The sequence below is a fragment of the Parus major genome, chromosome Z, assembly GCF_001522545.3.
Source record: "Parus major isolate Abel chromosome Z, Parus_major1.1, whole genome shotgun sequence".
Classification (NCBI taxonomy): Eukaryota; Metazoa; Chordata; class Aves; order Passeriformes; family Paridae; genus Parus; species Parus major.
In genome coordinates this window covers 9,039,387-9,067,102 of record NC_031799.1, presented here as the reverse complement: position 1 = coordinate 9,067,102, position 27,716 = coordinate 9,039,387, and the positions used below count along the sequence as shown (strand labels likewise).

Genomic DNA, 27,716 nt, shown 5'->3' with positions numbered 1-27,716 from the left:
AGATGCAATCTCAACACCCTCCTTTCCTGACCCAAGAGGCACAGCAAATAAAGGAAAGCAGATAACAAAAGCTATGCCTGTCGGTCTCTTGCTGGGTCTGGCTCAACAAGGGGTCAGCATGAATTGTGTTTCCTGGCAGTATGTGGATGTGCTTTTAGAGGGATATCCGCTGGGTAGCGTGGGACAACAGGGCTTGGTCCACATCATGGAGGGGCCTGAAGTGGAGGGCAGGACTAGATAATGGCTTTGGGCATCCCCAGGAAATCCAGCCCATTTTGGTAACAGGAATGAGACACATCCGGCTGCTCTTCAGTTTGCGTTGGAGAAAATACAGCAAGCCAGGAAGAAACTTCCTGAGCACTTTGTCAGCTGCATTAATATTTGCTAGCTTTTACAGCTGTCCCTCAGGCAGGCATTCAGTCACTGGCAATAGAAATTGCACCTAGTACAAAGGATGAGCAGCTAATCCCATATCTGGAGAAGACCCTGACAACTAATAACGTGTGTATGCATGATCACGTGCTTCTGTGTTTCCTCATTGTCATAAACATGAACCCTCCATGGAAACGTCAAGGACTTTTTGGCTTCCCTTGCTGCCAAGCCAGTAGCACGCAGACTGTGGAAGGGGACACACCAGTGACACGTTTTATCACTGTGTACTTGAAGAGGATGATGAGTTTGGATTGAGCTTGAGACCTGAAGGTTTCCTCTACATTCCAAGGACGTGATGGAGATGAGAGGACACAGTCCAAACCATGTGGTTATCGTTCCAAGCCCACCACAGCCACAGAGGTCCTGCAGACCCTCCATGCATGAACTGGGGAGGGAGACCCACACATCCTCTCCCAGTATCCGCCCAAAGGACTAAACACAGACATCCATCTTCTCAAACTGCTTTAATATTTGGACATAAAGACAGGACAGAGCCGGTTAGGCTGTGCACAAACAAGATCCCCTTGAGCAACAGTGCAAGGCTGCTGAGCTTCCCTTCTCAATGGAGGTGTGGGTTTGGCCAAGATGCAGTTCAGCTGAGGACGACATCTTGAGCATGCCAGTGGGGTGCATGTGTAAGGTAGGGAAAAGGGATAGGGGCTTGCGAGGGCAGCTCAGAGGTTGTTCAGCTCCAGTAAGGTCTGGTCCAGGACCTGGTGTATCCCCACGTTCTCCTCTTTGGCACTGGCCAGGCTCTCTGTGAACACAAGGGACACCCAGCCACACACACAGACACAACCCAAATATACCCAGGTGCAGCAGGACCCACACACACCACACCAAGCACAGACACACACACACAGATGGACATTTCAGTACAGCAATGGCCTCCAGTCAAACGGGGCGTCCCCTGTGGAGTATAGTCCCCACAAGTAGCCCCACTTCTGGCAGGGATGAGTCCAGCCACCCTGGGACCTGCCAGGGAAGCCAGGCCAGTCAGGCTGGTCACTGGCACAGGCAGTTACCACTCTTCAGCATTTCCATCTTCCCAGGATGCCCCATTGCCCATGGCTGAGCACTCTGCAGCTTAGGTGCTGCTGGTGAGTACCATTATTTGGCCAGGCACTGGGGCATCACCACTGGCCAGCTGTGGGCACGTGCACAAAACCTTGGCCAGCAGAAGCGGAGAATCAGTGCCTGCTGCATGACCCAGCAGTGCTCCGTGAAGAAAAGGAGTGAGAAAACAGCCCATTAACAGCCCAGGAGAGTGGGCAGAGGACAACAGAGAGATAAGGAGCAGAGCTAACAAGGCTACAGGGATAAGCTCTGCCAGGCAGCCTGCTGCCAAGGCAGCCTCCCTCTGGTGTGCACTTCAAAATGGCATCCTGCTTCCCCCAGGAACAAGACTGCTATCCACCCTGCCTCATCTCGCAGTGTGCCCTGCTAGCCTCTTCCCTGTTCCAAGTTTGGGGCAGCAGGTGCTGCTGGATCCCCAGCTCCTTCCCCAGCCTTCCCAACATCCTCCAAGGACCTCTTTCTAAAGGGATCCTCTCTGCACAGTTTGGAGTGACCAGAGTGAGGAAGAAGAGGCTGCCCAGTGACTCCTGGGACAAGGGGAGAAAGGCAGCAATACAAACCTCTGCATCCCTCCCCAGCAGAGCCAGGATGATGCCAGAGGACAGCCATCACTACGTGGGAACCCCAGGACATCAAAAAAACCCTTCATATTTCTCTCACAAGACTGATCAACTCCAGAGGGGCTCCCTGTCCTGCCCAAGCAGGATAGTTATCCCTATGAGGATAAGGCAAGGCTTCACACCCTGCCTCACCCTAGGCAGGGAGGGGCTCCCAGCCCAGAGCCAGCCTGGCCAAAATGGGGCAGGGAGGCTGGGCCGGGGCCAGGAGCTCTGGGCAGCTCAGTTGTTAAGTTCAGTAAGGATGACCCGCAGCTCGTTAGTGAGAACACGGTTTTTCTCGGCCTCCCGCTGAGAGCGCTCTAGAGAAAATGGAGACATCAACGCAGCACAGGAAAGAGAGAGAAAAAAGTGAGTTAGTGAAAAAAGATAGCATTTCTGAAAGCCTTCTCTGGAAAGATCAAAAGCCACCCAGCCAGTGGTGGGATACAGCTGCACTGGCAGGAGACAGCCAGTCTTGGTGCAGGGACAAGGCTGTAGGTCCATCAATTTGAAAACTGGGTTCTGAGACATGGTAGGGTGGTGAGGAAGGAGGAGGTGGATAAGGACCAATTTAGGGATCACAAGAGATCACTGCTGAAGGGTAGTACCAGCCTCTTCACCAAGGTAAGGCGATGCAGGAGCTATGACAGGGCTGAGATTGCTGCATGTAGGCAATATCTGGGAGTGGAGACAAGGAATGGACAGGACCAGGTCTAACCCTGATATTTCATGCCAAAAGACTCATGGAGAAGATGGCATGAGATGAGGAAAGCTGTGTACAAGAATCAGAGGGTGGCTGTGGTCAGCACAATGACCCAGTCCCGCTCAGCCTGGCAGCACGGGAGCCTCTTGGGTCTCAGCCATGGTCAGCCCGGGAGGCCCATGGCTGTGAGCTGCCTGCAACCACCTCCTACCACACCGCTGACAGTACCCACATGAGACAGGCAGGAGATGAGGGACAGAGTGACATGAAGAAAACAAAGGAGAAACCAATGTTAAAATTTTATTGATATCAACTCATTAACCCAGAGGGACAGAACACAAAAGAAAAGTCATGAGATGCAAACTGAAGAGCAATGTGCAAAGGACAGAAGGGTGAGGGAGGAGTGGGGGTTGCCTGCCTGCCGGGGAACAAGGTGTCTGCACAGCTGGATCCAACCCTCTATCCCCCAGGCCTGAGCTTTGGCAGTGGAGGTGCCGCTTCCCCAGTGCAGGTCATCCCCATGCTGGGGCCAGCGAGCAGCACCGGGGGACTTTGCTCGAAGTATATGTGGGGGGAAATGGCCCCCCAGCCCCGGAGCTGCAGGGTCCCCAGTGCTTCTGCGGCTGGGGAGCCAAGGAGGGAGCTGCTGGAACGAAGGGCTTCTGGGCACAGTCCTGATCCCCAGGGCAATGCTGTGGCATGGGCCTACAACTACACTGTCCAGTCAGTATGTGGGGCTGCTTTCCTGCCCTGAACAAACAGCTCTAAGCACCTACATCTTGTCTCCCCAAAGAGGGGTACAGCGGGAACACCCCGGGTCAGCTCCTGTCCCAAAGGAACTGATGGACAGGCACAGGCTAGGTAGGACAGAGGAGGACAGAGAGGGTAGGGAGAGAAGTGGGATGGCCAGGCAGGCAAACAGCTGAGCTGGGGAGAAGACAGGCAGGGAGCGGGTGCAGTGCTGGTGCCCAGTGTGGGGCTCAGAGGGAGGTGATGTCATTAAGTGCATTGTCCAGCTCCTCGCTGATGGCTTTGTACTTCATCTTCTGCGCATACACTTCATCTGCAGGTGGGGGCAGGCAGGGAGCAGATGGTGGAATAGAGTGGAGGACACAAAGTGAAGAGAAAGAGTGGCTGTGAGCAGCGGGCTGAGGGCAGCAGGGGTGTGTGGGCACAGGCAGCACAGATGTGACCCTATTCCCCACCCAATGGCAGGGCCCAGACCCCAGGAGCTCTGTGCTCCTGTGCAGCATTTAGCCTCTCCACTCCCAGAACTCCAGCCCATCCCCTCCCCTGTGCCAAGAACTGTCCAGCCCCACCAGGGGCATGGTGTGTCCAGTGCTGCCCCAGGAAAGAGGGACACAGGGCTGGTGGGGACACTTTACCTTCTAGGTCATCAATGGTTTTCTCCAGCTTCGCCACAGACCTCTCCGCAAACTCCGCTCGGGTCTCAGCCTGTGGGAAGCACAGTGGGGAAAGGGTGAGCTGCAGGACACAATGGGAGGTGCAGGCTGCACTGCACTCCAAATCTACCCCATCTCTGGTACCCTTCTCCAGAAGCCCTCCCATGGGAAAGGCAAGGACAAGAAGTGACTAGGGCTCCATGGAGCCTCACACCCTAAATCAGAACAGACTAATGAAGGTAATCCCAAACCCAGATACCTGCTATGATGCAGGGCTGCAATTTAGGGAACTGTGAGAGGACGAAGGCATAATGGGGTCAAAACCCACTCAGGACGGTAAGCTCACACCTTCACTGATTCAGTGGCAGCTCTACACCCCTTACCTCCTTCAGCTTTTCCCCTAGAAGCTTGATTTCCTCCTCATACTTATCCTCCTTGGTGGAATACTGTAGAGACAGAGACAAGCACCTGTGAGTCCCAAGGCATGCCTCCAGCTGTCCTTCACCCCAGCAGGAGATCTCAACATTCCCAGACCCCATGCCCTCTTCCCAACCCCAGCAGCCTCACTGGGTCCTACCTTGTCAGCCTGGGCCTCCAGGGACTTCAAGTTGTTGGTGACAATTTTCAGCTCCTCCTCTAGGTCACCACATTTACTACATCCCAAGCAAGGCCGGCAGGAGTGGGGGAGTGGGGCCAGAGGGCAGGAGAGAGGCAGGAGCAGAAAGAACAGGCACGGGGAAGCAGGAAAGAAAGAGAGAAAACAAGTTGAGAGAGGAGAAAACTCAGTGCAGGTGGACCAGGAGCAGAGCCACTGCGAGCAGGAGCTGCCGGGACGCATCTGTTCATCCGTTCCTTGTGCTTGCTTGCACGGATATCTCGTGCATCACTACCAGCCAAGCTCTCGCTGGCCCCGCCAAGGGAAGCAGGGATGGAGGGATGGAGGAGCGTGCCCGGCCTGCACCTGCTGGAGAGGGAGGTGAGGGGAGGCCGGTGGTGGAGGCAGTGGTGCAGAAAGGAGAGAGGTGGCTTGCATGGTTTGAGAGACAGCAACAGAGAGAGGGGGCTGCTGCAAATTGCCCCACGCCCCTGCCCCAGTACCTCTTCCTCTGAGGCAATGAGGGATTTGAGAGACTGGTCCATGGTCCGCAGCTCTTCTTCCAACTGTCTCACTCGGCTGGGGTGGAAGAGGGGCACCCCGGGAGGGGGACAGCAGAGAACAGGGTCAAGGATGTGATGCTGGTGGGTTGGCACACCCCTACCCCCAGCCTGAAATCCCAAAGATCACCCCAAAGACAGACCCTGCTGCTTCCAGGGACAGACATCCCCATCCCCAGGTCTGTCAGGGATTTGGGGCAAGGGCTGTGTGGGACCCTTGCACACTGCCCACCAGAAGCCCTGCTCACCTCTCTGCCACCTCTGCTCTCTCCTCTGAGCGCTCCAGCTCTCCCTCAAGGACAACCAGCTTGCGGGCAACCTGTTGATGGCAGCAAGTGACCCATGTTAGCCTTTGTGCTTGCCCAGCTTGGGGCACAGGGCTATGAGGAGAGGGCTCAGGGTGCTGCCAGGGTGTCAGCACTGGGGAATGGGGTACACACCTCCTCATATTTGCGGTCAGCCTCCTCTGCTATGTGCTTCGCCTCCTTCAGCTGCATTTCCTGGAGTTCCATCTTCTCTTCATCTTTCATGGCCCTGTTTTCGATGACCTTCATGCCTCTGAGGAAAGACCATGCCAAGAGATGTTATTGCTGTGGGTGAAGGTGTCATCTGCACATCCTGTACCCTAACCACACCACCCTCTAGCTTCAGAGACACAGCTTGGGGAGGAGGGCACACAGTAAGATCACACCACCAGTACCCCAAAAATGCTCCTGTGCAGAATTACAGTGGAGCTGGCCGCAGGGCTATGTTCCAGACTGACGTATGGCTATGGTGAACCTCAAGCAGACAGGGGCTGAACCCGTATTTGGGGGGTGAAAAGGTGTGCAGGCTGCCACAACCTCCACAAAAACAGCCTGACAGGCACCAGGCCTTAGGAAATAGTGGAAAACATCCTGTGGCAAAGCCTTTCTCAGTTGGGGTGATGCTCACAAATGGGATTACCAAACCCCCACAGAAGGGACTCCTGCAGACTCTTCTCTCACTCAGATGCTGTTGCTCAAACTGATCTTTGCCAATGGAGGGAAAAGCTCATGTAACTACCAGGAACTCTGTGACACTGGGCACTCCCATACAGCCTGAGTGCCCTTGCATGCACAGCTCCAGTCTTGGAAACCTGTTTGCCATGAGGATAGGGAAACATACACTCTGTAGAACTTTTTTTTGAATGAGGCTGTCTTGTCCTCAAATCTGACCTCAGTTACTAGTACAGAGGTTCCCTCTTGGGCTGTTATTGTGTCTTTGAGCGTAGAAAGCTGCTCTGGGGCATAAAACATGCTCATATCTTTCTCTGTCTCTGGTTACAGTCTGGTGCTTTTATAAATACCAGATAAAAATTTTCAGGATTTTATGTGCGCTCGGCATAACAGTGTCTGTATCTGGGGGACTTCTTTGCATTGTGGCTTTGCTCTCTCCCTTTGAAGTCTGCAAGAAAGCCAACAGAAACCACAATAAGGGACTCTACTGCAAAACTAAGGGGACTGTCTGCAACCAATGGTGACCTGATACCACTCCCACTGTCCCTTTCCATCCTACCTCTCGCTCTCATCAGCCGCCTTCTCAGCTTCCTCCAGCTTCTGCAGGGCAGTGGCCAGACGCTCCTGGGCACGGTCCAGCTCCTCCTCTACCAGCTGGATACGGCGGTTGAGGGAAGCCACTTCAGCCTCAGCCTGGGGGAACAGAAACCACTCAGTCACCCCATGTCAAATACATATATTGAAAAAAGCATTTTCAATGATTACTCCTGTTTACCATCCAGAACAGCCCTTGGCACTGAGCAACAAGCCCATGTTCACTGGAATGGCATGCCTGACCATGCATTCCCTCTCCTCTCTATAGGGTTATCTCCATCCCCAGTGGCTGTTTGATGCTGGCTTCTCCCAGCCTTGCAGTGCTAGCTTGGCATATGCAGCCCCACCATGTCCTCACACCTCCAGCTCCTGCCCTGGAAGGGGACAGGGCAGTTTGCTGGGGCAGGGTGGCCATAGCAGCCGTGCCGTCACAGGGATGGTATTTGGGGTTTGCAGAGCAGTGAGTAAAGGGGGAGGAATGCCCTGTGCAGCTTCACTCCCGAAAAGGAGATCAGAGCTGCTTGTGGATTTCCTGTTTACAGAGGCGGTGGAGTGAGCTGGGAGCTTCTCCTGCAGGAACCCCCTGGGCCCTGTGCAACAGGGCAGCCTGAAGCCAAGCACGGAGCCCCCTCAGCTGATGTACAGCGCATTGCCGGGGGCAGTGGAGCGAGTCGCCCTCGGCAGGCTGGCGCCTGGCCAAGAGGAGGCTGGCAGGACCAGAGCCCTCCCTTTCCCAGGCTCCCCACGCACAGGGCTGGGAGCTGGGGCTGGCCAGGAGCAGTGGCCCTGGCCCTCCGCCAGTCTGTTGACGCCTGGCCTTGCACTCTTTCCATTTGGTAAAGACCTCCTGCTCCATCGCCACAGTCAGGAAATGCTGCCTCAGCAGCTCTCAGCCCTGCTTCACACTAGGGGGGTGCGAGGAAGACAAACCCCCGAATATCAAGGGATCGGTGGCAGTAAGACCTCACCACGGGGAGCAGCTCCACACACCAACCCAGGAGATAGTGGCTCCTGCTTATTCACAGGCTGCAGCAGGACTGGCTGGCTGCCGTGCCTGGGCACATCCAGCCTCATGCTCCAGTACTGGGAATGCCCCAGGGAATACTAGCCAAGCACAGGGCCTATGGGAGCAGCAAGGGGCTGTCACCCTGCATGGCCCCACTGAAGTACCTGCAACCCCCTGTGGGGACAGGCGCAGCCAGCACCTCTTTGAGAGGTCTGCCAGCCCCACAGCTGCCTCCGCCCCATGATCACCCTTTTTACAGACACTCCGAAACTTTGTCCCTTGCCAGACCGCCCAATGGGGATCTGGCGCTGGTGCCCACAGGGCAATGCTCTGCCTGCAGCATCAGCCTCACTGCGTCGGTAGATTTTTTTCCCAGGGAATCACCCCCAAAGTGGGTCAGAGCTGCCCGGATGGACACTTAGGAACATGAGCTCTCCCAGCAGCTCCCAGTGACCGGGGAACCCGATCTGAGGCTGCAGGAAGGGGCCATTTCCTCCGCACACAGCCCGAGTGACAACAACCCGGGTACCGCACCCAGCTCTGCCGCTCCTGATATGGTGAGAATGTTGAATGAGTGGGCATAGGAAACAGAAAGAAAGGAAGAAAACACAAAGCTCCAACAACGACAAAGACAAACCAGGAAAAAGCTGCAGTTTGAGCATGCCATCCCGCTGCCAAAATGGAAATTTTGGCCTGAGGCAGTGTGAAGGGGTGGCTTGTCCCCACGAAGGGACAGGCTGGAGCTAAAGCTGTGCGGCCCGAACGGCAGAGTCCGCTGGAAGCCAGACAAGAGTCTGGGCGTGGGATTCTGAGCTGTGCACGCCGGCCTCCGAGGGAAGAGATCCTTTCCCAGGAGGCACCCGATCCCAAGGCAAGGCTGGCCGCTGGCCGCTCCCAGCCAGCCGGAAAGCCCTGGGGAGCCCCGCTGCACGCAGCATCTTCTCTCGCCAGACCGACGGAGGAGGGAGGCGGCCGGCGGGGGCTGCCCGCAGGCAGGGACTGCCCCGAGCTCCCTGCCCGGGGCTCTCGCCAGCTGGGTGGCAGCTCCCCGCGGCTCCCCGGGGACCTGCCGGCGCTCCTGCGCTCCCGGGGCAGCCAGCCCGGCTACGGGGGCTCAGGGGGCCGGGCCGGGCCGCCGGAAGGGATGCCGGCATCGGAGCCGGCGGGGCATGCCGAAGAGCTGCCCGGGTGCCCCCCGCCCTCCTCTTCCCACCCCAGCGGCCCTTACCCGCTCCCGGGCCTGCCGCTCGGCATCGGCCTCCCGCTGCAGGTGCTCGGCGCGCTCCTCCGCCTCGTCGGCCACCTGCTGCAGGCTCTGGATCTTCTTCTTGACGGCATCGATGGAGCTGGCGCTGGCCATGGCGGGGGCTGCCGGCGGGGAGGCCACACCGCCGAGCCCTTTGTGGGATCCTCCCGGCTCGGACAGGAAGCGCTCAGGCAGCGGCCGCTCCCGCCGCCCGCCCTGCCTCCATCCCTTCCTGCTCCTCCTCCTCCTCCTCCTCCTCCTGCTGCTGCTGCTGCTCCTGCTCCTGCTGTCTCCGACCGACCTGCTCCGCCGCTCCCCCGAGCTAGGCGTGCGGTGCTCACCCACGGCAGGAGGGAGTTCTCACGCCGGGAGGGATGCACAGTGCCCCTCATCCCAAATAGGACAGAGGGTGCCCCCGGGAAAGGTGCGTGGTCCTCCCCAGACTTTGATCACTGTCTCTACATCCCCGCCAAGGCAAGATGCATGGTTGCTTCTGGGCAGGGCACACTCCCCCCACCCCGGGTCAACAGGCATGGTTCCAGGCAGATGCATGGTCGCCACTGAAAGGGTACGTGGTACCCCAGAGAGGCACACAGTGGCCCCAAGGCAGGGCACACACTTCTCTCCGTGCCCACGATGCTGGCCCCCAGGCAGAGGTGCACAATCCCACTGAAATCCCGCAGAACAATGGGAGGTACACCAGGGAAATCGACTCTTTTCCAATAGTCCACCGAGTCTGTGAGTGCTGGAGCCTGTCCTGTGTAAGCCCCCATGTGTAGTCCCCAAGTGCTGCCCTTCCCAGCCATTGCTGCAGAGCTAAAGAGGGTGGGGGCTTTTTCCTTGTGGGAAGTCAGTAAGAGGCATGAGCAGAGCCTGCCCCTGGGCATCCTCTGGGGGTACCTGGGCTGCAGCCAGGTGCCCAGCATCCATCATGTTCAGTCCCTTGGTATCTGCTCCCCAATGTGAGGACCTGTCCTGCAGCCCCACAGAGACTCATGGGATCCACAGAGACCCTGGCACTTCCTGCTCTGGGGACTGTGCCCTATGGGGGAGGTCAAACCTCCAGCTCCTGCCTCTCCATCCTGGCTGCAGCACATGTCTTGATGCATCAGAAGAAGCTGTAGCTGCTGGCACTTAATCCTCCCTTAAGATGTACTGACAGCTCCCTGGCTGCACTTCACACCTGCCTCCAGGAATGCCAGTTCCCAGGCTGACCTCACCAGCTGCCATCAGCTCCAGGGCCGGGGAGGTCAAGAGTGGTGGTCCTGGAGGTGACTCAGCCACACTGCTATCTGCACCCTGCAGATCCATGTCTCCTTGCCAAGAGGCAGCGGAAGAGGCGATGCTGTGGCTCCCCTGGGAGCACACAGCCTTGGGCTTGGCCTTGGGCCCAGCTGGTACTTCTCAGTCCGAGGTCTGGATGTCAATAATGCACAAGTCAGGACATGGGGGCCCAGAGCAGAAACGAGGGTTCCTGGCAGCAGCGGAGCAGGCATGAGCCAGGAGGAGGACAGACTGGGGGAACAGTCACCCTGACCCCGCAGTAGCCAGGCTAGGTGCCTCCTGCTGTGGCCCCACCCTGAGATGCAGTCACTTCCCAGCAGAGTCCAGTTCCCTCCCACCAGCTCAGGGAATCGCCAAATAAGAGCAAAGTCTTGGCTGGGGAAAGCAGCTGGGGCGGGAACACGGGTGAAGCTTTTGGGATCATGGCCTGGGAACGACAGATTTTCCCTAAGGCTCCTTTGGGGTGGCTGGGGACAGGCCAATGCTGGGGATGCGGGGCGATGGAGGGGGCTGTTCTGGCCTAAACCTGCTGTCCCAACTGCACCGTTTCCAGCAGCTCTTACCCATCCTGACCTAGGCACCATGGGCTGTCCCTCCTGAGGACAAGAGGTTCTAGAGCTGCGGTGGGCCCACATTGCTTCTGGGAAGCTCTGTGGAGTTGCTGATCAAGAGACAGGCATTCCCTGCTCTGTGTGCTGACACCTCTCCAAGTGCCTGGGGCAAAGTATTCACACTCATCAGTGCAGTCCCCGTGGCCTTTCTGCCCCACCACGCAGTGCCAGCAGCAGGGCAGGGCCATACTGAGGTGCATGTTTATTCTTTTAAGGAACTGACATTTTTGCCAAGGGCAGGAGGCTGCCTGGATCACCAGTATGAGCCTGAGCTGTCTGAGGAATTGGGACACTCTGTGCTCACAGGCACCCACTGTCCTGGCAGCCGGGGAGGACGTGGGGTGGGTGTGCTCTGGGGGTCCACCCAACGCTTCCTCTGCTGGAAGCAGGAGCTGTGCTGCACCTTGCATCGGGAAGGAGGTGACACCAGCCCTGGCACTTAGAGCTGTCAGCACATTCAGGTCCCTGGCACAGAGGAGGGGTGACTCCCAGAGCCCCGACATGGTGCAGCCCATCCAGGCTTTGGCATGGACCTGGGAGGGCTGTGCTGGTGATGCAGCCCTAGCCCTGCTGCAGCCAGCCTCCAGCCTGACACTGTTCCTTCACCATGGCTCCTGCTCTGGCCCTTCCCTGGTGGTTCCCATCCACTGTCTCTTCTGGTATGGGACTCTCCATAGTGAAGCCCACAGATCTGCCAAACTGCTGTGAACCAAGAGCAGGGAAACACCTCCAGCAATGCATCTGAACAACTTGGGCCAGAGTGTGCACCAGCCAAACTGTCTGTAGAGTTTCTTATCAGACCTTCTGGAATTTCTCAAGATTGCTGAGACATAAGCTGCTCTAAAAGTAAGAAAGAAGAGTCTGAAAAGCAAGAAAACAGGAGCACAAGAGCCAGACAACAGAGGGCGGTTGAACACCTGGACTGTAACCACCCCGAGGGGTGCATGCAGAGCACATGGACAGGACAGGGACACCAATGAAAAGATGTTCATGTGAACAGTAGTTTTAGAATGTATAAATAAGTGCATAATGTAAACAATAAATTTTTGTGAAATCACATTGGTTCATTGGTCAGAGGTCCTGAACTCCTGCAAACACCATCCCTGCCCTGGATGGCATCACACAGCTCACTGCCAGCAGGAAACACCACCCCATATCTGACATCTGCCCAGTACCACTGTTTGCCCTTTCCTCTGAGCCCTGCACTGGGAACAGCACATCCACTCTCAACCACACTGAGTTTGCCCTGTCCCATACCAGCACGGAACCAATTAGATCAGTGTGAACCCCACTGCACACAGCAGTCACCTTGCCCAGCTTGACATGCCTGCCCCATCCCACACTGAATGTGGATTCTCAATGTTTTAAAGGAAAGTCATCTGTAGGACCAGCAAAGAGGTCTGAGGAGACCCCTGGCTGCTGCCCAGGGGCTCTGGGCTGCCACAGGACTGGTGTTGCCATTGCTCGTCCTTGTCCGCTCACCCCTGTCCTTGGCGGCGGCCTCAGAGATTTGACGCATCTCCCCCATTTAGCTCCACAAACCAGCTGGGATTGAATTTTTTGTTCTCAATCCTGAAAAGCCTGGCCATGCCCTGCTGGCTGTGCTCCAGACGGCTCTCCTTTAGCTTCTCCTCCAGTTTCCAGGGTTGGTTTTCATCAAAGAGGGGCTGGCTATCAAAAGGAGGATTTATTTATAGGGTGTCAAATACCCTGTGTGGCACCACAGGTCATTATACCCCATTCCCAAGCAGCCCCGTGGCCGCACACAGCTGTTCCACCCTTCATCCTGGCCAGGCACAAGCCAATTTCAACACCTTCCTAACATCTCCTCAGAGGGATCTATTTCCCAGGAGAAACATCAGTCATGGCACTAAATAAAACTCTTCCTGGCCTTGTCCTTCTCAGGGCACGAAGTAGCACACTGGACCCCAAATCCCCTTCAACACACCCCAACCATTCTTCCTTGCAGCCAGCACACAGCAGCTAACCACAGCAAGAGATTTTTCCGTTTCTCTGCTCTGCCACAGTTTAGCAAGAACCACAGTTTTTCCTTCAAGCATTGAGGAGGTACGTGCCTGGGGACTTTGACACAGCTTGGGACACTTGTCCCCGTTAGCTTTGGGGAGCCAGGCTGCAGGCTACCCACAAAGCTTAAGACAGGACCAGCAACCAACACTGTCCACTGCAGTTGGCCTGGCCCCCACATCCCACACAGGACCCATCAGCCCAGTTCAGTGTCAACATCGAAGGAATGGGATCCTGACAGTCTTCCCCTCGGACGCTTTCCATATAAGGGCCCCCTCTTCCTTTAGCCCCCCCGAGGTCCAGAGCCTGTGCAGGGGAGGAGCTGCTGGAATGCCTACTTACATCTGTAGCTTTCTTCTCTGCCTGCTCCAGCTTTTCCTGGGCCTCCTTGACGGACTCGGAATACTTCTCCACCTCATCCTCAGTGCCCTTCAGCTTCTTCTGCAGGCCCTGCTGTTCTTCCTCCAGCTGGGGAAAGGACAAAGGGTGAGGGTCAGGGGAGATGGCAGTGTCTGTAAGGCTGGAAGGGGATCTGTCCTCCCATTCTCCTCCTGGGGACACCCAGCCTGTGGGGGGCACAGCAGGAAATCATGGACGTGTTCTCTGACAACTTTGGATCTACAGGTCCTTGGGGCGCTCTTGGTGTAGAGCAGCCCCCAGAGCCCCCATCATCCCTGAGCCTGGTGGAGGTAAGGGGGTGGTGATCTCCTTCCCCATATAAGGGACTGGAGAGCTCCTAGCTTGGGGGTACAGCTTTGGGGGAAACCAGTCTGTCTTCCCATTTCTTTGTGCTCTGGTGGGAGTGCACAGTCCCCAGGACTCTCCCTGGCACAGGGACAGGGAGTTGGGACTGGGGTGTCCCACTGAGATAAGACATGTTTGGGGGACACAAGGGGTCAAGGAAAAGAGACTGAAGTGTTGGTTCCTGGGGACATACCCACATGGGGCGATGTCCCTGGGGACGCAGTCCCAGAGATTTAAGGTCTCAAGGGCTGTCAATTCCTAGGGCTGGCATCCAGAAGCAGAACACTCAGTGGGGCATGGTCCTTTGGCCAGGACATGCTTGGGACAGGGGGTTCCAGGCTGGATAACCAGTGGTATGGGGATTGTGTGATCCTAGAGAGTGCAGTGTACCCAGGCTGGACAATCAGTGGGATGGAAACCCAGTGGGACGGGGTTTCCAGGACTGGACAACCCTAGGGTGGAGGATCCCCAGGCTGGTCTCCCAGCAGGGTCCTGGGGCTGGACACCCCTGGAGGGGAGGGTACCCAGGTAATGCTGGGGAAGCCCGTGGGACACCCACCTGCTTGCAGCGGTCCTCCGCCTGCTTCTTGTCAGCCTCCGCTTGCTCGGCGCGGTCGATGGCATTCTCCTTGTCCAGTTTCAGCATCTGCATCTTCTTCTTGATGGCCTCCATGGTGGCGGGGTGTCGGCGGCGGGGCGCGGGGCGGCAGAGGAACGCGGAGCACCGGGAGCGGCGGGAGCACCGGGAGCGGAGGGAGCACCGGCACTGCGTTCCCCGCCCCGCCGAGCTGCCTAAAAGCTGGGGAGGGGCCGTGCCGGGCGGGGGCTGCCCCGGTACCTCCCCCGCCGCCCGCCAGCACCTTTTAGGGACTGGCTCGCCACCGGCCCTCGCACCGAGCGGGACGGGGGGGCGGCCCCCGCCGGGCATCGCCGCAGCCCTGGCGTCCGGCACCCATCGGGGTACAGGGCGAGGGACACCCTGGGTCACTGCTCTAGGGACAGTCCGGTGGTACTGGGCAACACACGCCCCGGGATGCTGTATTGTGGGTACCCCGGTGGCACTGGGTGATGAACAGACACCCCGGAATGCTGTGCTGTGGGTACCCCGGTGGCACTGGGTGATGAACAATGTTCTGGTGGTACCCCTGTGACACTGGATGAGGGACGCTCCAATCCACTGTGCTAGGGGTACCTTGGTGGCGCAGGGCAAGGGATGCCCTGGGGCACCGAGTACAGGTACCCCAATGGCACTGGCTCCAGTTATTGGCATGTCCTCATGCCAATGCCCTGTCACAGCCCCCTGGGGCCTGAGGGACCCTGCTTGCCTGCACTGGCTTGGGGACACCTCAAGGGCTGGCATGGCCCTTGGGAACGCCAATGGGCTGGCACTGAAGTGTAGGGGACATTCAGGGGACCTCAGGCTGTGATTGCACTGAGGGACATGTTTGGCTGGCATTGCGCACATGGGGAAAATCTTCCAGGAGAGAAGTGAGCAGAGCCCCTGACTTTCCCATCCAGCTGCTGGTGGGGCAGGAGGGACAGATCTCTGTGCTGACTTCTTGGCACCTACCTTCCTTCTGTCTTGCACCTTGGTGCCACTGTCCCTGGCGCCCACAAGGACACCTGGCACATGCACAGCCCACGGAGTGGCATTTTAGAGTGACACAGGGCATACAGGCAGCTCACTACCCTTCTTCATCTTTCTGCTCTAAATAAACTGTATTCCACAGGCAAAAAAATGCAAACCCTTCAAATCCCAGCTCCTCCAAAAATAACCTGTACTTTAATAACGGTCGTAAATGCTTCTGGCACATTCCCAGCTGCAGGGTGGGCTGTGGGTCGGGGGGGCTGGAAGGAGCTGGTGGAGGGGCCATGGGAGCCGTGTGGCACGTGTGGAAGGCTGTGATGGGATGAGGACAGGAGGGGTGCACAGGCTCCCCCAGCCCATTGCTCCTGGGCTGCAGCCAGCCCTTGCTTGACGCAACTTCTCGGCACCAGTGCCCCAAGAAGAGAGGAACAAAAAGTTTTTGACAGCTGGAGAAAGTGCCTTTTAGGAGCCCTCAGGCCCGGATGGTGGAGGGCATAGGAGGGGTGGGAGTAGTTAAGGACCAGTGGGCTGCTGGCTCCATGGGGAAAGCAGAAGAGCCGCTGCTGGACTCTGGAGAGCAGCTATTAGTACTGATGAATTAGGCACATATTTGGACAAGGAGAGTCTCTAACTGCCAGCGTATGGCTTCTGAGGGGAGGGGGAAGATTCATCTCCCATCATTCCTGTAAGATAATAATTATTTTTCTGCAAGATGTTGCAGCCTGGAGCAACTTAATGGTTTTGAGCAACCTCATGTGCTCAGTGCACGGGGCAAAGATAATGATGGGCATGGTGCAAGCAGCAAGGAAATTGCCCTGGAGCCAGGCCAGCCCTCAGACATTCCCCCAAAGGATGATGCTCTCCCTCTCTGGCCCCTCCTCTTTGCTCCAGGCTTCATAGCCATGTCCATAGACACTGCTGGAATCATCCAGGAGCCGAGGTCCATGACTCTGCCCTTAAGCCCATCCTCTGTGGTAACCTGTGGGACAAGAAGGTGCAGAGAGGTGTGGGTGCACATCCCTCCCATAGCTGCCCCATGCCCAGGCATGTCCTAAGGAGGCCTAAGGTCCCCAAGGATGGCAATCCCCTCCATATTTCATGCTAGGGTCAGACCTTACTCCCAAGGAAAGGCTTGTCCTAACGGGACCTTTCCAGGTGCAAGCTGTGCTGGAGTTTATCACCCCATCCCTGGGCTCCCCAAGAAATTGGAACATGGTTTTCCCACTAACCTCCCACTTAGCTGAATTTGGATCCCTGCAGAGGCCTGGGACCTTATGACTGTGTCATCCCAGTTCCAAACCTCTGTATGTGCTTTCCTGAACCTGCCTGCCAGAATAACCCTTCGGTCAGTGTGTGAGATTGAGGAGTGATTGGTTAATTGGTTAACCTCCATGTGCCTCCCCTGGTGTTTATGCCAGAGTGTGGATATGCTAGCAGCCCTGTCCAGGGCGTGCTGGATCTCCCTTGCCCCCGGGAGGCCAGAGCTGCTGCCACGCTGTGCCCGCTCGCTGTCCTTGCAGGACACTCCAAAGGGCCCCACGTCCAAGCCGGTACCTGGGTGAGCGCCTGGTGCTGGGTCAGGCCAGCGCAGATTGTCAGGGGACAGCTGGGAGGACTGGGATGCCTGTGAGAGCCACAAATCCACCCTGGAGCCTCGCCAGGGCTAAGTGTCTTAGGAGGAACAGCCCCTCCACACCCCCAGGGACATGACCACAAGGGGACAGGGGTTGCTGTCAGGGATACTGCAGGATGCTGCCCTTACCACTGGTGTTTGTAGCTCACTACCAGGAACAGCCCCAGAGGCAAAGGACACGTGCCAACCTGCCCATACCCCTGTTGTACCCTGCAATGTCCCTGCTGCACCCCACATCACCCTGCCTGTCCTTCCACTGCTTAGGCCCCCCAAATCCCTGCTGAGTGACAGGGTGGGAACAGGTGGGGACACGCTGGGGCAGCTGCTGCCCGCACAGGTTGGCTCTGGGGGGCTATTTCGGGGCGTGAGATCAATGCTGGCAGCCGGGAAGGCTCCAGCCGCATTCCCAGACCCACACCACACCAGACTGTTGCTTCCCCACTGATGGGCTACCAGTGACTATGGGGTGGGAGGTCCCCCACCGGCACCTCTACTGCACCCTACCCAGGAGTGTATCTGTCTGGTAGCAGGAATGGGGCCAGGAGCTGAGCTCCACACACAAATACCCCACCTCGCTTTTCCTGAAGCCCAAATCCCCCAGAAACAAAATCACCAAGATCCCCTCCTGCAGCGGTGGCCCCCCAGCAGCACCTGCGAGGCCAGCACATGGCTGGCAGCGGGGGTCCGGCCTGCCGGGTGCCTGGGGCTGGACGTGCCTCAAATATTTTCCATGCTGTATAAGCACCCGTGTTCCACTCCCCCCTCCCTTTGCCGGGAGGGAAGGCGCACAGGCCCCCCTGCCCTCCCTGTCTCCTGGAGAGGCCCGTTGATACCCAGTTGGCAAGAAAGCAGGAAAACCAGATTTTATTGATGAATGCGTCTTTCTGAGGAGACACTGGCATCCCCCACCCCGCCCCGGAGGCTTGGGGGGGAGCTGGTTTCCTTCAATCTTTAATATGGGATGCTTAAAGTATCAAAATGGTGAGAGAAGCCTCAGCAAGTGCAAAGGGGAAGGGACGGGGGTCCTGGAGCCGAGGAGGGGTGGGATGCTGGGCTATGGGACCCCGGCGAGAGCTGGGTGTTAGTGGGCAGGGCATGAGCTGGCAGGGAAATAAATGAACTTTGAAAGCTGCAGGCTCAATACTAGAGAAATGGAAAAGTTACAAAAATACTGCAGATCTTGGAAAACAATACAGGCACTTGGGAAGAAGAAGGAAGGCAGAGCTGGCTGGGGCCGCAGTCGGGGGGACGCCCTGCAGGAAGGCAAAAAACAGCTCTGGGAGTGAACTCGTCACATCATCCCCCATGCTGAGTGGAGGCACTGTGGCTTCCAGCCCTGCTGCTCCCCAGAGGGGCCTGGGCTGAAGAAGATACTCATGGGGTGCACTTAGGGCCTTCCAGGGTAGGAAGATTCAGCCAGCAATAAGGCATTGGAGGTGAAAGGCAGCTCCACGCGAGAGCTCAGCGAGGGGCGGCTGCTCCCTGCAGGAGCAGGCACGCCACCCGCCTGTCCCCATCCCGCGTGGAGGAGAGAAAAAAGGGGCACGAGGGGAAAGAAAGAAGGCACAAGTAAATATCCCCTTGCAGTGGAGAGCTCTGTGGGCCCGCACCCCGGGGCTGGCGGGTGAGCCCTGAGCCAGTGCAGCCCCGGCTCCCACCTCAACCGAGTCCCTCCGAGCGCTCTGATTGTGCCTTGGGTGTGCATGGGAAGGTGGGCTGGGCAGCAAAGCGGAGTCGCTGATGCAGCACCGGCTTGGAGGGGCAGCTGAGTTAGTCCCGTCGCTCTGGGTGCGGGCAGAGCTCTGGTCTAGCCCAGACAGCCCTTCGCTTGTGGCGGGTCGTCTTAAATAGGAGCAGGCAGGTGGGCAGGCGGGCAGGCAGCAGTCTGTGCGGTGAGCGGAGGGCGTGCGCCTCAGTTCTGCTCCTCGTCCCGCAGCTCCGAGGGCAGGAACTTGTACTGCTGCTGCCGGATCATCGCCAGCTTCTTCCGCGCTTCCTCCAGCTCCCGCTCCTTGCGCAGCATCTCCTCCTGGGCGGCGATAATCTGCCAGGAGAGAGCCCCGGGGTCACAGCTGCCTCCCACAGGGATGGCCAGAGACTCCAGCACAGCAATGTCAACACCAGAGCTGGGTTCTGGCCACTGCTTCCCTCCCATCACAGCCACTGCCTCACTGGACATGAGGGCTGTCTGTCCCTGGGATGGGAGGATGGTACTCTGGACATTTAGCAGAACAGCACAGCTTCTGGGCTCAGCCCCATGTGTTGTGTAGAGGGTCTCTGCTGCACAGAGCAAGCACTGGGACTGTGGCACCTCACACTAGGTAGATCTTGCCCTCTACCCACTGCTTTGCTTTTACCATGATGCTGGGATACTGTGGGCTCTGCACCAAGGAGAAGCCAGGGCTCTACACTCCTGGGAGCACACACCATTACCTACGGCCACCTGTGGCGGGATAAGGTGAGTCTCGTTCAGCTGGTTCGCAGTGGGATAGGTAACTCACAGCATTTTTGTGAGACTCTCTCATGACATGACCTGTGCTGCTGGGTGTTAGGACATGCTTCTGAGATGGTTGTGATGGCACCTAGAGCTGCTCCTGCCCTGTTGAAGTAGCCTCACTCCTCACCTGTGCAATTCCTCCAACCATCTTCTCCTTCACCACCACCGTTTCATCATGGTCCTGGAAAGCAGCTGCCTTCTGCGCTGCCTTCACCAGATTGTCTGATGCCCTCTTCACGGCATTTCCAGCAGCCTGCAGGAGGGAGGAGAGCCTCAGTGTGAGTCACAGCCCCAGGGTATGACTGCTGCCCAGGAGTGTGAAGGAACTCCTGCCCCAGGCAGGACCAGCAGCCAGGAGTGCTGGGAGCTGCACGAAGGAATTCCTTTACATGGCTTGCTGCCTTGTCACCCGCTCATGACCATTTCAGGCGCTTCTGCTCCCAGCCAAGCTCTGTCTCCTCTCTGAGCAGCAGGGCAGGGACTGGGAGGGACTGGATGAGCCCTTGGCCCCAGTGCTGAGACCCCATGTTAACCCCCCAACATAACCTCTTGTGTGCCATGGCCTCTGAGGATTAATGGTGCTACAGAACATGCTCCCCCGTTCCTCACCTGAATGCACTGAGGAAGTGCACCCATTTCAGATATTCCTGTGCCAGGTCATTGTTCTTGAATGCTGCCAGGCTGAGCAGCACAGCATCACTCACATGCCTGTCACACAGCTAGCAGTGAAATCCAAGCAACCTGAAGCCTGTGTTAATTAATATCTCACTGATGGCATACAGGTAGGGAGGATGAGTCCTGGAGAGCATCCATGTGCCCCGACCCCACTCCTAGCCACCCTTCAAACAACAGGGGCTGAAGAGGCAGCCTAGGACTCACCTGGAGCCGCTTCATGGCCTCCGAGTCATGGTCAGCCTTCACCTTGCAGGCTACCAGGAGCTGAGCTGTGGAAGCAGCCACTTGCTTGGCAGAGGAGATGAGCTTCTCCTCGCTGGCATGGCCCTGCACGGCGGCGTTGGCGGCTTCGCACAGGTTGTTGGTGGCAGCAGCCACCATGCGTGCCTGTGGCAAGAGAGGCTGTCAGGGGAGGAGCCCTGATCGGCTCCAAGGAGGCTGTGGGGCATGGGATGGAAAGAACCAGCTTCCACAACAGCATGTGGGAGAGGGAGGAAGAAGCATGGCCGCTTCTTCCACTGAGGACAAGCAAAAGGGCAGAGCATCCTCATGTTTGCAGCAGGAGTCAAGAGGAAATTTTCCCCCTCAAGCCCTCAGCATGACCTTGATACTCACAGCCGAAATGAGACCCTGGGACCACTGTCCATCATCCACTGCATTGGCTGGGATGGCACCCACCTACAAATAAGAAGGGGAGAAATACAGTTCACCACCCTGCACACCTCTTGTCACAGGTATGAGGGTTACAAGCAGCCCCAGAAGAAGGGAGAACCCTTCTTCTACATTTTCTTCTCCCCTCTTATGGCCTTACTTTTCCTTGGGCCACTAATTCTCGCTGGGCTGCTGAGGCTGCCTTCACCAGGGCACTCGTGGCTGCAGCAATGGATTTGGCAGCTTCCAGAATCTGCTCCTCAAAGTTCAGGCTCTCATCCGCTTGCTGTGGGCAAAAGCAGAATGTGAGTCCCAAGCAAGAGTGCTGGGACAGATGGAGCAGAACAGGAGGATGGCTGCAGGGGGCTGAGGGGAAACATATAAAGCTGGATTAAGGGCTGTGGGGTACAGAGGGCAGGGGCTACCTGAGGAAAGTCCATCTGGGGATGTGGGAGGTAGCAGGAGTACAGGAAGAGGGACCAGCTGTCAGATGGGGCTTCAAACCTGGCTAAAGCACAGTAAGGAGAGTCCCAGCACACCCCAAGCTGAGCACAAAGGTCAGACAAAGCTCAGCACTGCTACCTTGGGCTTGGCTCTTGGTTTCAGCTGCTCCAGCTTCTTGGCTGCAGCCTCAATGGCAGCTGCTGCCCCCAGCAGCTCATTCTCAGCGATGACAGTGGGGTCTTCTGGGTCAACCCATTCTGTCCCTAGGAACACCAGGAAGCCAGGCAGGTTATACCTGCATGCACCCTCATTTCTGAGTTTCCCTGCCTCCTCCAGCAGCTGCTGAGTCCTCCACCCTAATCCCAGCCCTTGGTCCTGTCCCTGTGAGCAGGATCTTCCCTTACCTTTCATGGCCTCAGCTGCCTGGATGAGCTCGGTGACAGAGCTGGCCACACGCTTGGAGTAGCCTGCCAGCTGCTGCTTCAGCTCGTGGGTTGGCTTCTGCAGGATCTGGGGGAAAGGAGCAGATGTAAGCACCTGGAAAAGGGGGACTTTGTAGGTCTGTTTGGGGTGTGCTCTCCAGGGAAATAGGATGGGATCCCCCAGCCCCCTCCCACAGGTGTACACACTGTCTGAGATGCTTTCTCAAATGACTCTGGTTATTCTCATTGTGCCCCAGGATAGGATGAACTTCCCTAGGGCCCTCCTGTATCTACATCTTCTGGGACATCTTACAGACACAAGAACATCAGCACAACTCTTTATGCACTCAGCAGATACCTACACCAAGATTTCTCCCCTGCAAATCATTTCAAGCTCCAGAAGCACACTCCCTTCATATTCCCCTTTTTGGAGGTTTGCTTGCAAACACAAGCTGGGCATAGGGCCGTACCCTGGGGTGACATCCCAGCTGAGATGGGCTGGCCCCATCAGGAGGAGGTGGCAGGCAGTGCCCTAAGGGTCCTCCCCTGGGTTGGAGGGACACATGCACACTCCACAGCACACGTGTGCACACACACAGGGTTTGTATGCACAAGCAGAGTTCACTGCTGGCCCAACCTGCACCACACAGGCAGCAGCTGCCCACCAGCTAGAGCAGAGGTGAGTACACAAACACAAACACATGGACCCCACGGTCCCTGTGGACACACGCCAAGTCCCACCCCAGCACTGGGCTGGGCACACAGAAACGCCATGAGCAAGGCTCATGCTGAGGTTAGAGATCAGCAGGCACCCAGTGTTGCCTTACTCACCGGCTGACAGAAAGGAGGGAGAAGAGAGAAAAGAAAGCAGTGAATGCCCCAGCCAGGAGGAGGGGAGACAGGGGAGGGTAGGGGAAGGTGGATGCTTTTTGGTGGGGGGTGAAGGGCAGCCAAGAGGAGCAGCAGGAACAAAGGATCAGAGATCCTGGGTGGGGAGCTGTGCTGCCATCATTAGCTCTTACTCCAGCCTTGCAGGGATGGGCAAGAAAGGGCACCTGGATGAGGCTCCCACAGCCAGAGGAGCCACCTACACTCAGAGTAGCCATAGATCCACTGTCCTCCTCACACCCTTCACACCTTATCTCTCCCCACCCTGAATTGCTTCACTGCAGTTTTGAGCCACAGAATCTCTCTGCTTTTGGAGGGAGAGGCCTATTGTTACCAAATACCAAGTCCCCATGGAGGCTCAAATTCCTACCCCTCCCCAGTGAAATATGCAGGCTTTCCCACTCCTCTGCTGGGAGCCATGTTTTCCAGCCTGAGACAAATAACCCTTATTCTTGAACCCTAACCATACTTGTTCATGCCCTGCAGAAGGCACTGGTTCCCTTGGGGACACAGAGTACAGCAGTGACCTTGCTGCTGCTGGGGTATGAGGCAGCACCCCATATCCCCTCCCATTCCCCTAGATCCTTCCTGCTTGTGGTTTCCCAGGAACCTGCCCTCCTCTGATAAACATGACCCATGAGCTTCACTCCAGCCTTTGCAGACCAGAGTGTTGTGGAGACTGAGGTGAATCGTGGCTTTTTCCTGGCCTTGTGTTGGGCCATCCCAGCAGAGTCACTACATCAGGGTGAGGCTCAGAGTACTCAAGCTGATGGCACACAGTGATGGCTGGTTTTCCCTCATGAGCACACTTAGTCTAAATGTCTTATTATTAAGCCTGCTGTCTGTTCTGACGTGTTTAAAACTGCTAAATTATCTGTCTGGAGCTGAAGGCACCCTGGAGGCTATGAGCTTACTAAGAGGTACCTCCAGTGAACATTTTAAGGGATGTTCCAAGGTATGACAGTCAAAACATTGCACAGCAGCAGGATGATAACACCCAAAATACAGGGGAATGGCGTGTTCCTGCAAGTAGGCTGACCTCAGGCACTGCCACACTAAGTCATTAGCCTAATCATCTGTTAACAACAGGTCAGCCAGAGAATTTATACTCAGCACTCCAGCCTTGGCTGCCATGATTCATGTGTGCCTGAAGCATCTTCCAGGCAGACATTTGATCTAGATGCAGAGGATGGAAAACTCACTGCTCCCCTTGGAACTGTACCCCACTGGCCACCTCCCTTGAATAAAACCACCCTTTGACTTCTCCTCTATTCAGCTTCAATTTCTAGCCATCAATTCCTGCCCACCTTCCCCTGCTGCTGCCAGTGCTGGTTACCCTCTGCCTAAGGGAGCTTTCCCTGCAGGAAACCAGAACCTGGGCTCCACCACTTTGTAGCTGGTGATCCCAGACAGCAAACTCTCACTAACCAGCTTAGTGCAACCTTGACACAGAGCTGAATCACTGTCAGTCTTTGTCCTGACCCCAGTTTGAGAGACCTCACACCACCATGGGTTGAGTGTGCACATCCCCACAGTGCCGGTGACTCCATTTCTGTAGTCTTGCCAAGAATGCAAACTGTTGGAAGGATCTTTTCTACCATGCTAGAGGTTTAATTTACTTCTTGTAAACTAATGTTGCAGCTGAAGTCCTTGGAAGGACTCTGTCAGAGGGAGACTGGATCAAAAGGGTGCAGTGAGGGCTTGCAGTCATTATCTTTGCTATGGCAGGCACTGTCCACCTCCCACACATAGTGCTGTGGGCATATCCTGCTGTTTTCCCACTGCCTGAGGTCTATTATTCCTAATCACTTTTACTGGAAGCTGTATTTTTACAAGATTATACTACTGTGTTATTGATTTCCAGCCTCCATCTGTTTGCAGCCAGTTAATCTCCATCTGTTGTTAGCAAAATACCTTTCTTAGAGCTTGTTGAGCTCTCTGACATCTGCCTCCATGGCAGGGGCATGGACACATGCTGTGCCAGCACAGGCAGCTAAGGGGGCTGTGCAAAAGCCTCAGTGGGAAGAGGTGAAGAGCCCAGAGGACCTTGGGGAACACCCAGGCAATACACAGTCAGCCTGGGAAGCGGGGTAGGGACACTTACCACTAGCACATGCTCCAGCAGCTCCAGGTAGCCATCAGCACACTCCTTGCCAAAGCGCAGCGCCCGCTGCCGCACGTCCCCGCTCACCTCTGGGTGGTAGGCTGCTTCCTGCAACCCGGAGACAGGGAAACCCCAACTCACATCCAGCACCATCCCTGCCTCCACCCACAAACCCGTGCTACAGATCCACACCCAGCACCCGCCCCACCTTGCAGGAGCGCAGCATGTCTGCGATGGCCCGGCGGCTAAGGTTGGCCGTGGCGATGACGTCCTCCTGCCGGCACGAGTTGCCAGCGGCCACTGCTTTGGCTGTGGCCATCGTGATGCCTTTGGTCATGCGGATGAAGTCCTCTGGAGTGGAGACCTTGGCGGGAGGCACCGGGGAGGAGAAGACCTGCGAGGCGAGGGGCAGCGGTGAGGCACGGGGCGGCAGGCGAGCAGCGTGGCAGCTGCAGCACCGCGGCTGAACTCACCGCCAGCTCCTGGCGAATGTGCTCGATTGTGGCCTCCAGCGCCCGTGTCCCCTTTGTGGCTTCGTCCTCAACAGCCTTCACCGTCTTCAGCAATGAAGTGACGTTTGTCACCATCACCTACAGGTGAAAAGAGAAAAGAGAGGTGAAGGAGAAACAGAGCCAGGTGAATTCCCACACAAGCTCTGGCCTGTTGCCAGCACCTGTCCTTCCCCTGTGGATTGGTCCAAGACTGCCCCATCCCCATACTCACATTGCCTCAACTGCTCCTCTGTGTTCTGTGTTCCACCTTTTATGTGTCCCTCCCTACTCTTCTGTCCTGACTGTACCCCAGTTGTGCTCCTGCTCCCACACAAGCAGGAAAAAACCTTCTCTTTCTCCAGCCTCACTGCCTCCTCCCCCCCTTCTTTCCATCACAACCAGCACAGACCTTGGCAGAGTTCTTCAGCTGGTAGACAGCAGGGTCATCTCCAGCTTTGCCAGCAGCTGCTTTGGTGGCACCGATCAGGTCTCCAAGTGCTTTGGCCACATCCTTCACAGCATTGATCAGGACCACCTGGGGAGAGCAAGACCAGGGGAATGACTGAGCTAAAGTCACACTTAGCCCCACTTAGGGGTGGTGTGGCCCAGCAGTGAGAGATTTGGGCACCACAGGGAGTTCAGCTCAGCCAGCACCAGCCAAAGTCCAGCCCGCTCTCTCCCCAACTCCTGGGATCCAGCCTAAGCACCACATGACATCTGCATCCCTCTACCCTTCCAAGCAAGTTAGCGACAGCCCTCACACCCAGTCACACCTGGGTTTCTGGGTCTTCAGATCCCAGGCTGGCAGCACCCAGTTTCACCACCTCTGCCAGGCGGGTGATGGTGGACACAGAGGACTGGGCAGCCTGGGCTAGTTTCTCCTGGCTGGCCGTGGCGTTCTGCACCAACACCTTGGTGTCCTCCACCAGTGCCTTGGCTGTCTTCAGGATGCCCTCCCTGGAGAGAAAAAGTGTGTCAGGGAGGACACAGCCCTCTACTGCACACAGTAGGTACTTGGGGTACAGAGAGAGACTGTGGATCCTGTTTTTTCCACGTATAAGCTGGAATTTCAGGAAACTGAGCCAGCACAACCCGAGCTTGAAGCTTTTCTTGGGTCTGGTCCACAGCTCGGAAAGACCACAGGACAGAGCTTGGCATCCCTGTCTCTGGCTGAGCAGAGGCTGGACATAGTGCCTTGGTACCTGTGGTCAGCAAAGGTCTCAGAGTTCTCCCGGTTGAGGGTTCCTGCTGTAGCAAACATGATGGTGGTGTCAAGGTCAGCAATGATGCCAGAGACAGCGCTGGCTGCTGTGATGCAGGCTTGTGTCCCACGGTTCCCAGCCTGAAGAGCTGCCAGCACATGAGACACCTGTGGGGTACAAGTAAAGTGACTGGGGGAGCAGAGCAGGTTCAGGGAACCCTCACTGCACACACCTCCAACACCTACAAGGGTGTGGAGCTGCTTCATACCAAGGAGAGGAACTGGGAATACTTTGGTCATCAATACACATCCCTTCTCAGCTTCCAGTTATTTATTTTTACCTCGCACCAATCATGTTTGGTAGCCTAGGAGATGCTGGACTCTGCTGTTTTCAAATTAGTAAGAAGTGCAGATGCCAGACACAACTGACAAATGTTTACTTCTGTGTTTTTGCTTACAAGCACTTCTGTTCTACCCTTACCAACTAGACTTTTTAAGCCACGTTTTCATCTGTTCTTCAGAAGTCTGCTCTTTAGATTGGCTTGATGGACAAGATGCCAGCAAAAGATGAAGGAGAGACTGATCACTGAGCATGAGCTGTGAGCATTGATCCAGATGCTTTGCCCAGTTCTGCAAGAACTGATCTGGAGAGCCCTGGCCTGTCACCAGTGTGTAGGTAAATTTTCCCAGGCAGGCTGCAGCACCTGGATGTCACACTCACCCACCACAACCATCAGCTGCTGTTATATTGTCTGCAGAGGGGGATCCATCCTCCAACCCATCAGCTGGGCAGGGGGAGTGTGGCCAAGAGAATCAAATAAGACCAGGAAATAACCCAACATGGTGGCTCCAAGGGTGCATGGCTGAATCCAGCATCCCTCCCACCTCACCATGCTGTCAAACCCCTCTCTTGACCACCTACCTTCTCAGAAACCTTGCGTGCGCTCTCTATCAGTTCCTTCTTGGTGTAGGCATCACTGGGGCTGCACTGCAGGGCTCCAGCCTTGGTGACCAGGGCAGCACAGCCATGACCCAGCTCCTGCACCCGGCGCTTGATGTGGGAGCCGATCTGCAGAGGAATGTATTTGTGACAAGAGTCAGCAGGAAACTAAGCCCTGCATCTGTGACACCTGCTGGGAAACACCCGCCACCCAGCTCCTCTTTCCCAATCCTCCCACTCAGGAGAAGGAAAAAGGAAACACAGCTTTGCTCCTTGTTTCTATGCCATGTTTCAGAGGAGGTGTGAAAGCTGCCTACCCCCAGCTC

The 27,716-nt window shown here is 56.6% G+C and overlaps 2 protein-coding genes across 15 annotated transcripts in view; both read right to left on the bottom strand.

Moving 5' to 3' along the window:
* Window positions 1-877: 877 nt before the first annotated feature.
* On the bottom strand, window positions 878-14,629 carry TPM2 (tropomyosin 2). 12 transcript variants are annotated; one of them, XM_015615220.2, is made up of 9 exons: window positions 14,416-14,629; window positions 13,455-13,580; window positions 6,906-7,039; window positions 5,810-5,927; window positions 5,618-5,688; window positions 4,792-4,867; window positions 4,598-4,660; window positions 4,197-4,266; window positions 878-1,189 (listed from the first exon to the last, which is right to left on the bottom strand). In XM_015615220.2, the coding sequence occupies exons 1-9, from the start codon at window positions 14,527-14,529 to the stop codon at window positions 1,107-1,109; spliced, it is 855 nt and encodes a 284-aa protein (XP_015470706.1). In that variant the 5' UTR covers window positions 14,530-14,629; the 3' UTR covers window positions 878-1,106. The 12 variants fall into 12 exon arrangements, with proteins under 12 accessions (XP_015470706.1, XP_015470704.1, XP_015470712.1 ...); XM_015615218.3 differs by lacking the exon at window positions 4,792-4,867 and adding an exon at window positions 5,313-5,388 and having other exon boundaries at window positions 14,416-14,627; XM_015615223.3 differs by lacking the exon at window positions 878-1,189 and adding an exon at window positions 1,198-2,428.
* A 3,285-nt stretch (window positions 14,630-17,914) lies between these two features.
* The window catches only part of TLN1 (talin 1), a 34,568-nt gene continuing 24,766 nt past the window's right edge, over window positions 17,915-27,716 (bottom strand). For 2 of the 3 annotated variants that reach the window (XM_015653519.3, XM_019005288.2), the window contains exons 45-58: window positions 27,373-27,519; window positions 26,452-26,618; window positions 26,023-26,206; window positions 25,659-25,784; window positions 25,232-25,348; window positions 24,967-25,152; window positions 24,759-24,866; window positions 21,749-21,854; window positions 21,483-21,607; window positions 21,061-21,186; window positions 20,865-20,927; window positions 20,454-20,636; window positions 19,702-19,827; window positions 17,915-19,121 (exon numbers count right to left, since the gene is read on the bottom strand). In XM_015653519.3, coding sequence (XP_015509005.1) covers window positions 18,990-19,121; window positions 19,702-19,827; window positions 20,454-20,636; window positions 20,865-20,927; window positions 21,061-21,186; window positions 21,483-21,607; window positions 21,749-21,854; window positions 24,759-24,866; window positions 24,967-25,152; window positions 25,232-25,348; window positions 25,659-25,784; window positions 26,023-26,206; window positions 26,452-26,618; window positions 27,373-27,519 — 1,896 coding nt within the window. In that variant the 3' untranslated portion in view covers window positions 17,915-18,989. The remainder of the gene's footprint in view (window positions 19,122-19,701; window positions 19,828-20,453; window positions 20,637-20,864; window positions 20,928-21,060; window positions 21,187-21,482; window positions 21,608-21,748; window positions 21,855-24,758; window positions 24,867-24,966; window positions 25,153-25,231; window positions 25,349-25,658; window positions 25,785-26,022; window positions 26,207-26,451; window positions 26,619-27,372; window positions 27,520-27,716) is intronic. The other variant, XM_033520260.1, reaches the window with a different exon arrangement.